The following is a 14,057-nucleotide window of genomic DNA, read 5'->3' on the forward strand; positions in this document are numbered from 1 at the left end:
GGTTTTAGTGCTTTTTCAGTTCTGACTCACAATGAGCCATTAAAGTACCATTCCTGTCCATATCACAAATGTGATGCGAGATAAATTGTGTGACAAAATGTAATTTGGGTTCAAATGGGAAATGCTAATAATCATGTAAGTTACCAAGCATTCAACTCCATGTTCGACTGTAGCATACTTTATAAGCAACATCTATTTTAAAGCGATGCCAAATTTAGGATCCAAGTGCAAATGAGGTGCCATTCACACCTCCTAAGCAACTTCTGTTTGAATTGAATAGTTCTGTTTTCCTATAACGTAAGCAAACTGCACATCTAATGAAATATTTAAATACCACAGTGTCGTTCAAAACACGGTGTAAAAAAAGGACATGGTGTCACAGGACACTCTTTGTCTGGAACACAAACCCGACGGCTGCTTCCTTTTTAGATTCTATCAGGGAAAACGTGTCTTTTTGGTTCAAATGACAGCTCATTTTATTGATAAGGGCTTTTTTCAAGCCATTTGAAAGCAAACACGTATTTATCAATATTTATACTTAATATTGTTAAAAGGATTTTTTTCAGCTAAATTAAAGAGCCCTTTTAATCGGTGCAATAAACCACAAGCTATCATAATAAAACTAAAGGTTTAGTCACATACTGATTGGCTTGTCCTGCACCAACGCATTAAACCATCGGCTTTACCCTCACAGCGTAGGTGAGAATTTTAATAATGCAATATACACTAAACAAGATAAGCATTACCGCAAGTCTGTGGAAAGAAACAACAACATTCGTACGAGCTTCAAAGAGCCACTAAAAAAATAAAATGAAGCAATAACTCAAGCAAGACGCTCAGGGTAAAAAGCCATTTTGTTTTAACCTGCCCTTGCGAATCGAAAACTAATAGGCTTTCTTTTTCGACAATTAAAATGAAACTTTTTTTACGCTGGATAAAAGCTTGTTAAAAATCCCCAATCCGTCCTCGGAGGACACTGAAAGGTTTCGCACAAAACCTGAGCGCAGCTCATGTGTGCCTTGAATACATAACTGGTTTATAGCCAAAACAACCGTAACAAACTCCACAAAAAAAAAAACGCAAAAAATATACAAAGAATAAAACATTAAAACACCCACAGACTCGTCGTCACCTTGCTGCCTTCTATCCAAAGGGAAACGGGGAGCAATCATGCAAATAAGCGTGTCATACATTAACATATCAAGGAGCCCTAATGGGGCCAATTAAACGTGTCTTGTAATTAGATTCTGAGTGGAAGGTCATTCACCCCTACTATCACAGGGAGAGAGAGAGAGAAATGGAGGAAGAGAGCTCTCGTAAATCTCAGGTTCGCACTGTATGAGCCTCTTTAGTGTTGATCTATGGCTTTATTTATACACAGATATAAAAAATGAAGCCATTAAGTCATTATAAAATTTAAAAGTCTGTTTGGATTTATTCAATGCTATGATGATGAGTGCTTGTAAGGGTTTAATCTGTCTTGGTTAGTCTTTACCTGTGCCTGTTTTACTTTACAAACATCCTGGTTATATTAATAACAGTACCTCATCTTTATTAAAAAGCATAGCCTGGGGAAGTGTGCAGGACTCTTGGGTGGGCTCTTTATAAAGAGTCTGCAGTTGCAATCATTATTATCAACAAAACAAAAAAATTGATTTATAAGACTAGTTCACCAAAAATGAGAATTCTGACATTATTTACACATTTACCCCTTAATGTGTTCCTGTAGCTCAATATTAGAGCATTGCCTTACTGTACAGTCACATCGGTGCCGTCTTGAGCTTCCAAAAAAGCTCAGGTCGCCCGGTCAAGGACGCTTGTCAAAAATATGGGGAAGCTTGTTGACACTTCGGCCGCTCTGAAGTCTGTTTTCTTTGAACTAATATATTGGTAGGAACAAAAGTTTACATCGTATGTTTCTATGGAATCAGCCAGCGAAGAACGTCTAGGCTATATTCCGATTGGTTGCTGGCGTTTTGCCACTGCTTGCCGCTGAACCGTGTCATAGCTCATTCAACTTTCTGATTGACACTCTGGGTGCTCAAAATGCGATGGTGATGGATTTGACGCTCCTTGTAGCTGAGAGAAGCCAGCTTCCATTGTAAATTAAATGTATACATTTTTTAAAAGAACCACCCCTCCACTTTTTGTAAAAAATGCACATGCGCAACACTCTGCCTCCACCCAAGAGGGAACGCCTATTAACGTGTGCATGAGAGAGCATGCACGAGCCTAGTTCTTCTCTTCGCTCTGTTTACAAGTTGCTGCCAACATGGCTCATACATTGAGATGTTTACCGTGTTTGCAGGGTTCATGACTTGTGCCAGGGCTAGCATCGCTAATCCTAGCTTACATCAACTTTTACCAGCAGTGATTTTAAATGGATTTCTCCAAATAGCATGCCAAACTTTACCTGTCGAGCAGTAACTTCGTGACTGAGGCATCAGTGGGAAGCCTATCCTGTGTGAAATATTCTCTGGTCTTGTTTCTTTCCTCAGAGTCCTTTCTCTTCTTGTCATACAATTCGTAAATACTATTTCTCTTGTGACGGTGAGAACGCGAGCTTCAATGAATGGCTGAAACTGTAGCCCAACACACTTGAAAGTGTCCATGCGCAGAGAGCGAACCTAGGGAGGAGCTTGATGACGGCCTTACATAAACATATCATCAGAATGATTGACAACTGGGATGACCAATAGTCTTGATGATCCACCCGGAAAAAGAAAATCTTCCGCTATACCTTTAATGACTTCCGGTAACTTTGAAAGCTAAAGTCGCCGGCAGTGTAAACGTACAGTTAGCAGCATAAAAGGTCATGGGTTCAGTCCCAGGGAACACACATACAGTACTCATACAATGTATACATTTTAATGCACTGTAAGTCAATAGATAACGCCTGCCTTCTTTCTTCAATTAGTGACAAACAAAAATATTTTGCATAATGTCTAGATATGACATAATTATGATATGAATATGGTAGGGGTGGGAATCGCTTGGACCCTCATGAATCGATTCAGAATCGATTCTTAGGGTCCCGATTCGATTCAGAATCGATTCTTGACGTACTAATTTGCATATCTGTGACGTCATTACGTCGCATTTGCTTTCAAAGCCAGGTTAATGTTTGCGCTTTTGCTAGTCTCTGAACTGTCATATACTGTACTTTAATGCAACTAGGGATAAATAATGTCATTCTTATATACATACATGTCCTGTTTCTCTTGTAAGACATTAAAACCAGTAAAAAAATTAATTTAACGTGACATATTAATTCTATATGTTAACCGGCATTAACTTCCACGAATGTTAAGCGTCTAATCATCATCATTATACACAGTGATTGGCAGTATTACTGTATTTATATAATGCAGCGCACCCAGCGACTGAATAACAAACTATGTGCATATTTTTACAGAAGTATATTCATGTTATATCTAAACAGTCTGCGGATGGTTTAGGGCAGGGGTGTCCAATACGTTGATCGCAAAGGCAATGCCGGTAGATCGCACAACTGCTGCTCCACGCGCAAAATTGTCATTATGGTCTTTTGGAGTAATTGTGAAACATGCAGGTCTTTTTGAGTTGCTGCGCCTTTCTTCTCAAATGTGTTTTGCCATGCCACTGCAGCTCAGTCGTCTTTAACTTCCAAAATTCACATGGATGCGCATTCTTGCCTCACGCCGTTCCTGATTCACACGCACGGTGTGTGTGAGCGAGCAAACGAGAGGGAGAGAGAGGCAGCGTAGCGCTGATTTGTATGCTTTTGATACTGTTTGTTTCACTAAACCGCATCTCCGCTATTTTAAGGAGTACTCGACATGTACTCAAGGATTTTTTTTAAAACTCCTCAAAAAGAATAGAGTAATGGTGACAGCCCTAAATTCAATGTAAAGATATATGCAGTATAGTCCTACAAGCATTTACTGCTCTTGTAAGCTCCGCTATGTGCTCTTGCAGGGCGCGCTCTCTTAAGTTGTCCGTGTGCATCACCGCTCCCCCAGTAGAGTTCCGCCTTTTGGTTCTGATAACGTGACGTTATTTTGGAAACTAACATTTAAGAATCGATTCTTGACATTTGTGAATCGATTCAGAATCGTCCCACGTCCGAATCGCGATTCATCTAAGAATCGATTTTTTTAAACTTGCTTTTTTGATGTTTATTCATGGGCCTTATTCCCTTTAAATTTTTATTTTGGATGCACCGATCGGGCCTATCCAGACTTTTTTCTTGGTCTAATAGGGCCTATTCAAATACGATACTGTGCATTACCTGTGGCTTTTACTGTCAAGTTATAAAAAGGACAAACTATTATAAAAGCATCATAAACGTGTCCACGCACTATTCAAAGTCTTCTTAACACATGTTAACATGTGCAATTCTAAACTAAATTGATCAAGAAAAAATACAACATCAGTTTACAGCCGAAAAAAGAAACTGACGAAAATATAAAATAAAAAAAATAAATTGCGATCAAGACAGCTGTATGCAAATACTTAAAATGACAAATAAATTTTTTAAAGTCATTTTTGGTGCATCAACAATTTTCATGATTAGTTTCGGCACAAAATATTTATTTTAATGCATCCTCAAGTATTAGTATTGGATTGGGATCAGCCAATACTTAAAATTCAGGTATCGAAATCGGATCGTAATGGAAAAAGTGGTATACAGTAGTTGCATGCCTAATTTTAATTATGTGATAAAGAGCAGACTGGACATGTACCTTTTTGCTAAAAACATCATAATATTCCTTTTAGGGTGCAATATCCCATTCATGCATTAAACAATCTATAGACTGATATTACTGTCTGGTTCAGTTTTTGAATCAATAGTAATTGTGGCTCAATGACAATCATGTATTTGAGGGGGGTTATATTGCATCCCTGGAGGGGTAGAGGGGCATTATGAGGTAGAAGAGTGCTGGGTGATGCAGGGGCGACTCTGTGGAGGCAAATGGAGTCTGGGGGGATCTTTGATTCTGACACCAGCAAGAGTCTCGCTACACAGCTGCTACTCCACAGCAGCACCATTAGGCAGGGTTCACAAAGGGTTCACACACACACTCCTTTCTGTCTGACCTGTTTTCTATTTTAATATCACCAAAGTAGTTTAGCTTCTGCAACACAACAACGCTAACCACAGAAAAACACTTACGTTAAACAAGCTATCAGCTCTAAAGAGCTGAGGGGTGAATTCAATAAACACCCAATTTCGTGTATGGCATTTAGGTGCCAAAGCCTTCATCTTATCCTCAAACCACTTGCGATCTATCTTAACTAAACGTGCCGCAGTGAGTATTTAAATGTCATTATGTCAAGCCATTGAGATTATTTTTAGCGCAAACACAGCTCCTTTCTATGCAAATTAGGCTGTTACAGAATGAGGCTTATTTACCAAACTCTATTTGCCTTGCCCGTAATTAAAGCTGGGCCCGTAAGCAGATGGTAAACAGAGTTTCATTTAAGTGAGATCCTTGTTTAAACTTTCTACTCGTCATTATAGCAATTATGCATTAATGATGATTAAATCATAAAGAAGAACATTATAACTAGGAATATATCCATATACTAATGCACAACTATTATAAAGATCTGACTCTGATATCTGGATTGCACGGATGGAGCAATGCTGTATAATGAACTCCATCTCCATAATCTAAAAACTACACTGAAAAATGGGAAATGGCATCCATTACTAATTTCATGGGCACACACATAGTGTACAGCAACGCTTTGGTACGTCTGATGCAAGGATATGAGAATCATTTCTGAATCATGCTGGTTTGAAGATTTATTGCACTATGACAGTCTGGCAGATATCCTACCGACCGGTCGAGTGACAGTCGAGTGTCTCCATTATCTTCCTCTAGGAGTGTTCACCTTGACGTGATGACAGAAGATCATGTCAAAGTTAAGATAAGAAAATTATACCAGCAAAATCTCATTTCAGGTTGTCTTTAGCTTAAGAAATCCAAAAATCTGATCTATAGTGGTTTCATGAAGACTGATGTTCTGGTAGACTGTTAGAGAAACACTGAACCTGTCAGATATCACCTGTCTCTCTCTCAAAATCTCAGTCTTAAATCTCTCTCTCTCTCCATGTCTTTCTTCCAATTGTGTTTTGACACAGCGTGTGTTTTTCTCTCGATTGTGTAGCTTTCAGATTAATGTCTTTCCTCTCCTCTCTCTCTCATTAGGAATTAGAAGTACCAACAGCCAATGACATCACACAATCTAAAGCCAAAACTGATCTTTTGATTGATACCAAAAAGTAGCCATACCAGTCTTTCTGCAGTATCGGTAAAGGAGTAATAACTCATCTGATCAGTATGCAAGTACTGTATGTACAGTATGCATCAACAGTCGCAATGCACTATCCCAGTTAACATGCTCAATAGGGTGGTCCTTATAATTGGTCAATTTTTTTTTTTTTAAATGTTCAACTCTCACCCCCTAAATGTGTTAGGATATCAATAAAAACACACTGTGCAAAATTTTGAATTGTTCCTACAAATCTAGAGCAGTGGCTCTCAAACTGGGGGCCGTGAGAGGGTGACAGGGGGGCCCCAGTTTTATGACATTTTTAAAATACATAAATTTATCATGAATTCTGTGTCAATTATTTCAACTTTTTGCCTGAAAAAATAAGGTTACTAGCCAACAGCACTACTTTGTATAATTTAAAATGTTTTGTATAATTAAAATGTAACGTTTTAGAACAAATTTGTTGTAAATTTTCTTTGGGGGGGGGGCGCGAAGGAATGCACCGTTCACAAGGGGGGCCGTGCGCTGAAAAAGTTTGAGAACCACTGATCTAGAGGTTGCTCAAAGCCTTTGAATATTTCCGAAATCACATATTTTTGCAAAAACTGTACCATTTAAAAACGCACAACACACATAAAACTTGCTTCTTTGAGGGTAACTTTGTTCCAGTTATTTCAGTCTCTTCTGATCCGAGTAACCATTAAGCGGACTTGCTTAGTGTTGTTTCAGACAATGTCTCAGTGTATATTGTCTATTGTGCTTCATCAACATTGAAGCTTTCTTGTTTTGAAAGACATGTCACAACTAAAACAGGAGTTTTAATCCCATGGAGCATGGTCAAATAAGTCCATTGCTGCCATAAGTACATATTATTAAACAATTATAAATGCTAGCACAAAGCATCACATAATACGCAAATGTGTTAAACTTCAAAGGTCTTGAGCAACCTCTGAATAATAATTAATATTTAATTTTTTTATTTATTCAAACATATTGGTGGGGTGAGAGCATGAACTTTTAAAAGTTGAAAAATAAGGAACACCCTAATGATCATGTTGTCTTATTGAATGTTTAAAAATATTGGATATACATTAAAGTGCAAATGCAGCCCAACCAGATCTTTACGATGTCATTAATGTAAAACAAACAACAAATATATGATATTATTTTTATTATTAATATTAAATATATGATATTATTAACCCTCGCCTTGATTTAGGGTCTGTGAGAGTTCACCATTATAGACTTCCAGCTAAAACTTCATCTAAACTCAGGAATGCCAAAAAGCTGCAATGTTTCTTTATCTATTTATGACATTATCAATCATTCTCCTCAAGTGAAAAAGATTTCTCAGGGCAGCTGCGTGTGTGTTTGTGTGTATATGTTGATGTGTCACCAGCAGGGCGAGCTAAAGGGAATGAGAACAAAGGGGATTTCCCGAGCACGGGTGAACACATCATCAGTAAAGCATTCAGGAAGATTACAGCTACTAGTGATCTCCTTTCATCACAGCGATTATGTGCCTGTCCTTATTCTTTATAGGTACATAAAACAAGCATTAACAGAGCGACAATACCAGATTGTAAATCTCCTGATGCCAAACTTCTGATGTCATTTTTACCCAACAATCAAACTAAAATATGAAAATGAGAGATTGCAATAGAACACGAGCATTAAGATTTTTGGGGGATTTGACTTTATTACAATATTATAGTTTGGCACCTTCACCAATTCCCATTACGGTAATGTGTCCAGATGTTTAACTTTTGAGCTTTTTTGTAATTCTCATTATTCTCAATGTTGATTTTCATTAGATTGTCATAACTGTAATGAACATTACCCTATCAGGACTGTGCAAATGATGTATAAATACCATGCAATTTATAACTTTTTATCCTTTTTTATAATAGTTAAGTCAATGGGGGACAGCCTTTGGGGTAATAATGTCACAATGCAAAAATCTTTATGCTTTGATGCACTATTTACATAAATGCATTTGGCAGGTGCTTCCTTCAAACAAAGTAACTAACAGTGCATTCAATCAACACATTTCTTTTTACCAGTAAATCCACAATCTTTGCATTGCTAAAGCTAAGGTCTGCCCAACGTGCCACTGAAACACAAAATAAAGAAATTGACCATTTTGTAAATTAAACGATTATAAAATATAATCTGCACATGTTCTTGACAGCCCATCCATATAAGGTTGTTGCCCTGTTTAAACACACAGGGTTAATGTACAATGAAGAGAATAATGTTTTCGATGATGTAATCGTTTCAGTGGGCGGGTTTGTGTTTGCTTTGTGCTTTGGTAACTGTGTCACCAGCACATTTTGTGACCACACACTTCCCATTGACATTTTGTCTTTTACGAGGCTTGATTTACAGATTATAACAATGAATCTAAGAGTTGCAACAAATGACAAACCTTGTGAGTTCTTGTGCTGTCCGGGTCCATTTTGGAGACCGCCATCTGCACAAACAGACACAAAGTCAAGAGTCGCAAATGATGCATTTGGTACATTTAATATAATTATCAATGACAATCAGACAAACAGTTTGTGGGCAACTTGATTTACAAAGTTTCTGTTTATAGTGGGTTCAACTGGCACAGTGTCAAACGTGAAGACACTTTTTGTCAATGACAAGCATGTAAATCAAAGTATGTAAAAAAATACTAACATTAATTTCTCATTATAATCTTATTAAGTCTGGGCAATATTGAATAGTAGAAGAGATTGAGTTAGTGAATTACCTCAAATTGTCCATTAAAATAAATCTTTTCAAAAGACTTCAAAAACTCGTAACAATTATCATGTATATTGATGCATATTAATAAAAGTAATAAAGAATTCTTCCTTGAGTTCATTTAATAAAGTACCATATGAAAAACAGGATATTTTTCTTATTTCTTACATTTAAAATTTTGCTTTTTTTTGCAATGACTGCATTTGAAACGTAATGCGAATGTGTTCTCTCAGTTGTTAGTTGTGCACTGTTGTGTTAATAATGTGGTGTACATGAATGGTTCTCTGGAATGGGAAAGTGACAAAATCCACCTTTGATGATGTAATGTTAAACAGGTCACTGATTTCTGCTGAAGCATACATTTTAATATTATATTGCAGTAGCTTCTATAAGCAACTGTAATTGAAAAAAAAAAATTTTCACAGGTTAAATGAATTCAATTTTGATATATTCATGTTTAACATCTGTGAGACTCGTGGCTGTTTTCAGACTTTAAAAAAATCAGACCAAAACGAGCCAAGTTACCTCAATGTTGTTACCTCAAATATGTGACCCCGCATGTGAAAACCTGGCTCAATAAATTTTTCGGCCATTTTTTACATAAAATCATTCATTCTATATACAATAGAGACCATTTGGAAAAAAATCACCTTGATGTCTTTAAGTATCTTTAAGTCAAAGACTTTATGAATTTTGTTCTCAGAAAACCATGGTTTTAAGAATTTCCAATTTAAAAACAAGTTTATATCGCAGTATTTCTGCCTTGCCCTACACTGACCCGATTGTCGCTCATGCAATTTAATATTATGGTCTGTTTTCACTATTAAGTCGTAGAAAAGAGGTTCCTTAAACAAATAATAAACAGTGTAAAAAGTAAAAGTTGGATCAAACTTACTTATCAAGTTATTTTATTTTGTAATGCCTAAAAATATACGTTTTATTAACTTACATTTTCTCACTTTAAGTAAAACATTTTATAAAGTTGATAAAGCTTAAATGTTATATGTGGTGTTTTTTTACCTTAATTTTTTAACTTAAAGTGTTACAAATTAAAGTAATTATTTAAGTAAACTTTTACTTTTTACACAGTAAGAATCATCATGTGTTTCTGGCCCTAAGGTGAACACAGAGAAGAAGATAATATAAGTTGTGTCCCAATTCAAGGGCTGCGACCTTCTAAGGATGCAACCTTAAAAGGCGACCACTCGGTCTTTCAAGGTGGCAGCCTCAGAAGTCTGCAAAGAGAACTAAAATGAGACGGTCTAACCTGCGGAGGACCCATAATTTGTGTCACCTGCTGCATGCGCCCATCGCGCCTTTTTGTATATTGCAGCGCATAGTTTTTAATCTGTCATTTACAGCAATATTTCAAAAATTACATATTGTCTTTTTTATGGTTATGACTACTTTGACGCTCTACATCTCAAAATATGATTATGCGATTTAGCCATGGTTTCACAGACAGGGTCACATTTGTTTAAAAATGTTTGTAAAGCTGTGTATCTGCTTTGCTTTGCTTAGAGGAACTGTTTACAGGAAGTGTCTGTTATTAAGGGGAAAAAAGTGTGCAAGACTAAAAGACAGAGAACGAGAGAGAGAGAGAAACAGCTTACCCATGTTTACTGTCATCATCAGGAAGTGACCCTAGTGAACTCGAGCTAAATGCTCGACTTTCATTAGGCCAAATCTTCACTCTGCAAAAAACAATAAAAAAACATAAAACATTATAAACACTTTAGTAAAATAGCAACTCTCAACTACTTTCTAACAGAGCAGAGAACTAATAACAACAACACAAAACCCAAATACACAGTTTCTAGGAATATGTAACATCATAGAAGATTTGTGTAACTATTTCCATTCTTACAATAACAGAAAACGGTACTGTTGCAAAACTCACAAAAACAGAATGACTACATAACAATAACAAAATCTACGAATGTTACTTAGTTTCTAATAGGTATTGCATTTTGCACTTAAACTTTTAAAGTTGAATTTTACTAAATTTACATGTAAAATTGACAGCATTATTTATTTATTTTATTTTAAATTATTTATGCTATTTTGAGTTGGGTCAAAGAATCAGTTAAACGCAACCATCTAAAATCTTGGATTTGTTTAGAAGTGGAGGTTATTGTCAAAAAAAGTTTGCATGCACTTAGAGGGTTTTGCAGTGAAAGATTGTCAATTTTGTTAAAAACCACTGACATGACTAAAGTGACATTTGTAAAAAAAAATTACTGAGTAATAATTGCCATTAAAGTGAAATTACTGAACCTAAACATAAGAAATTTGCTCATTTACAAAAACATATCAGAACGCACTTTTTTGCATCTGAGCTCCTCATTTGATTCCTCATAATATGCCACATTTTACATAACACATTTTTAATATACTTTACAATGCAGGTCTCTCCATACTGTGAAGGCAAATCATAATTCAACACAAACATTGACACCTGCAACTGTTCACAAGCAAACACAGCCATCATCTCTCATCAGCTGTCAGCCAAAGTCTTTCTCCAAAAGAGAGAGACGTGACAGTTGTTGTCTTTGAAGACAGAAAGCTCCTCTTTGCCCTTGAGACATTGTTAAGCCACAGTGTGCGGGATAAAAGCAAAGCCAAAGGTAGCGACCACAGAGCTTTTATAGATCGGAAAGCTTTTAATGCCGGGCAGAAAATCTGTAACCAGCAGCCACTGGCTGATCTGAGAGCAATTTTCATATTCTGACACATGAAAGGCGACAAGAAAATAAGATCTACTTTTTCTTCATTTATAATTGTCAGCTTCACGCAACAATATTGGTGAGTGGGCTGGAGACTGCGCAGAAAAAGCTGAGCAATTACATTCTTCAGCAAAGTGCAAAAAAGGGCCCAGAAGCGGCCCCGTCTTATTACCTGAAGATGGGTCGAATGGTTTAGCAAACCAACAGAAACAGCGTCATTTAGAATAAACAGCTATTCAATTGTAGCAATTCTCATTTTCCCCATCTGCCTGTAAAAACTGATACCAAATATAGCTGCAGTACTGCAGAGTGCTGTCTCTCTTCTGATGGCTCTTGTGGTGATTATATCAAATTACCTAGCTGGAAACCATGAGTCTAGAGTCTTGAGATAAACAGCACTTTCTCAAGCCGATGGGATGTGATTTTAAAGCTGAAGTTGAATGGGGCTCATGAGTGGTTGACATAAGCTTCGATCATAAACTTTAAAACAGTGCATCCACTGCCCTGCCCACTGCTCCAGGGGTGTGTGTGTTCACAACTTGCGTGTGTTCACTACTCGCTGGGATAGGTTAAATGAAGAGGTTAAATGGGATTCCACATTTGAAAATCATGTCACTTTCAAGCAGTAAGTTGTTTTAAATGTTTATAACATGTTTTATTTAAAGGGATAGTTCACCCAAATGTCATTAATGACTTACCCTCATGTCGTTCCAAACTCGTAAGACCTTGGAAACACAGTTTAAGATGTTTTAGATTCAGTCCGAGACCTTTCTGACCCTCCAAAATCTATGTACGGTATACTGTCCATGTCCAGAAAGGCAATAAAAACATAATCAAAGTAGTCCATGTGAAATCAGTGGGTCAGTTTGAATGTGTTGAAGCATCGAAAATACATTTTGGTCCAAAAAAAAAAAAAAAGACTTTATTCTGCATTGTCTTCTCTTCCAAGTCTTTGAACCGTGTGCACGAGACTGCAGTGACGCTGCCAACGTGTTATCTGGTGCGCCCCAGCTTTTTTGTGCCCAAGCTTTTTTAGAGTTTGAGGGAGATGCACGTTGTAAGTTTAAAAAAAAAAAATCTTCACAAACATGTCTGAGGATAACGCGCCAGCAGCGTTGTACATCAGCAGCGCCACTGTGCACGCTCATTCGCAACAGACACGGGAGAGAAGACAATGCTGAATAAAGTTGACATTTTTGTTATTTTTGGACTTAAATGTATTTCCGATGCCTCAACAAATTCTAAGTGACCCACTGATGTCACATGGACTACTTTAATGATGTTTTTATTACCTTTCTGGACATGGACAGTATACCGTACATAGATTTTCAATGGAGTGTCAGAAAGCTCTCGGACTAAATCTAAAACATCTTAAACTGTGTTTCCAAAGATGAATGGAGGTCTTACAGGTTTGTAACGACATGAGGGTGAGTCATTAATGACATTATTTTCATTTTTGGGTGAACTATCCCTTTAAGGCTAGGGAATGAGGGGAGGCATAATCTGGCAGGGATAAAATCAGGGAATAGTGAGGGGAGGCGTCATGAGAGAGTGAATGAATTCACCATAGACGTAATCACATTTCTGAGTATTAAAAATAAAAATATGTACTAATCAGTTTTGCAGTGGCACTGGTGCAACCGCTAAAAAGATTACAACTATAGAAAATACGTAGCCTGGTCCAACCAGACTCTCGTACAATAATTTCATTTGTACAGATAGTCTGGCCACGCTCCATGGCAAAGCGTTACTTCCTTTAAGGAGGGTAATCTGTTGAAGTTTTTTTGAACTATTGGATCTGCCCAGAGTCACTCAGGATCTGCCAAAGCCAATCGCTAACGTGTGGTCGTGACGTATATCATGCGTCAAAACCGGCCGGAAACAACAAGCCTGAATGATCAGACCAACAAAACTTAGCAAATATTGTTCTTGCTCCGGCTTTAACTTGTGTATATTCAGCAGTTTTGCAACAATGGACCGAATAGCTTTTCTCACGTCTTTGACTTTCTCCGCCGCCATTACTGAACTACAACTCAAACTGACGCACGACCTCAACGTCATCGTTCTTTGCCACTCCCCTCTGTTCGCTGATTGGACCTGCAGATTTTTGCAGGAGAAAACGAAACTCTACACAGCAGTCCCAGACGTAGTACTGAAGTGAAATGAAAATTAAGCGGAAACACGTAGGAGGGCGGAGCCAGGCTAGAAAATACGGTCGCAAAATGCAACCATTGGTCGCCGTCTAGAGCCTTGGTTAGGGAGAATTCCTTTAAAAACATACTCTGCATGAGCACATGAAGGCTTTAAGCTACACAAGCT

General features: G+C 37.3%; 1 protein-coding gene across 1 annotated transcript in view; it reads right to left on the reverse strand.

Annotated features, from left to right (window-relative positions):
* The window catches only part of map3k22 (mitogen-activated protein kinase kinase kinase 22), a 71,714-nt gene that overhangs the window by 38,988 nt on the left and 18,669 nt on the right, over positions 1 to 14,057 (reverse strand). Inside the window, exons 2-3 of the mRNA XM_065258119.2 lie at positions 10,626 to 10,706; positions 8,693 to 8,737 (exon numbers count right to left, since the gene is read on the reverse strand). Of these exons, the coding sequence (XP_065114191.1) occupies positions 8,693 to 8,737; positions 10,626 to 10,644 (64 nt within the window). The 5' untranslated portion in view covers positions 10,645 to 10,706. The remainder of the gene's footprint in view (positions 1 to 8,692; positions 8,738 to 10,625; positions 10,707 to 14,057) is intronic.

Source organism: Paramisgurnus dabryanus, chromosome 22, assembly GCF_030506205.2.
Source record: "Paramisgurnus dabryanus chromosome 22, PD_genome_1.1, whole genome shotgun sequence".
Taxonomy (NCBI): Eukaryota; Metazoa; Chordata; class Actinopteri; order Cypriniformes; family Cobitidae; genus Paramisgurnus; species Paramisgurnus dabryanus.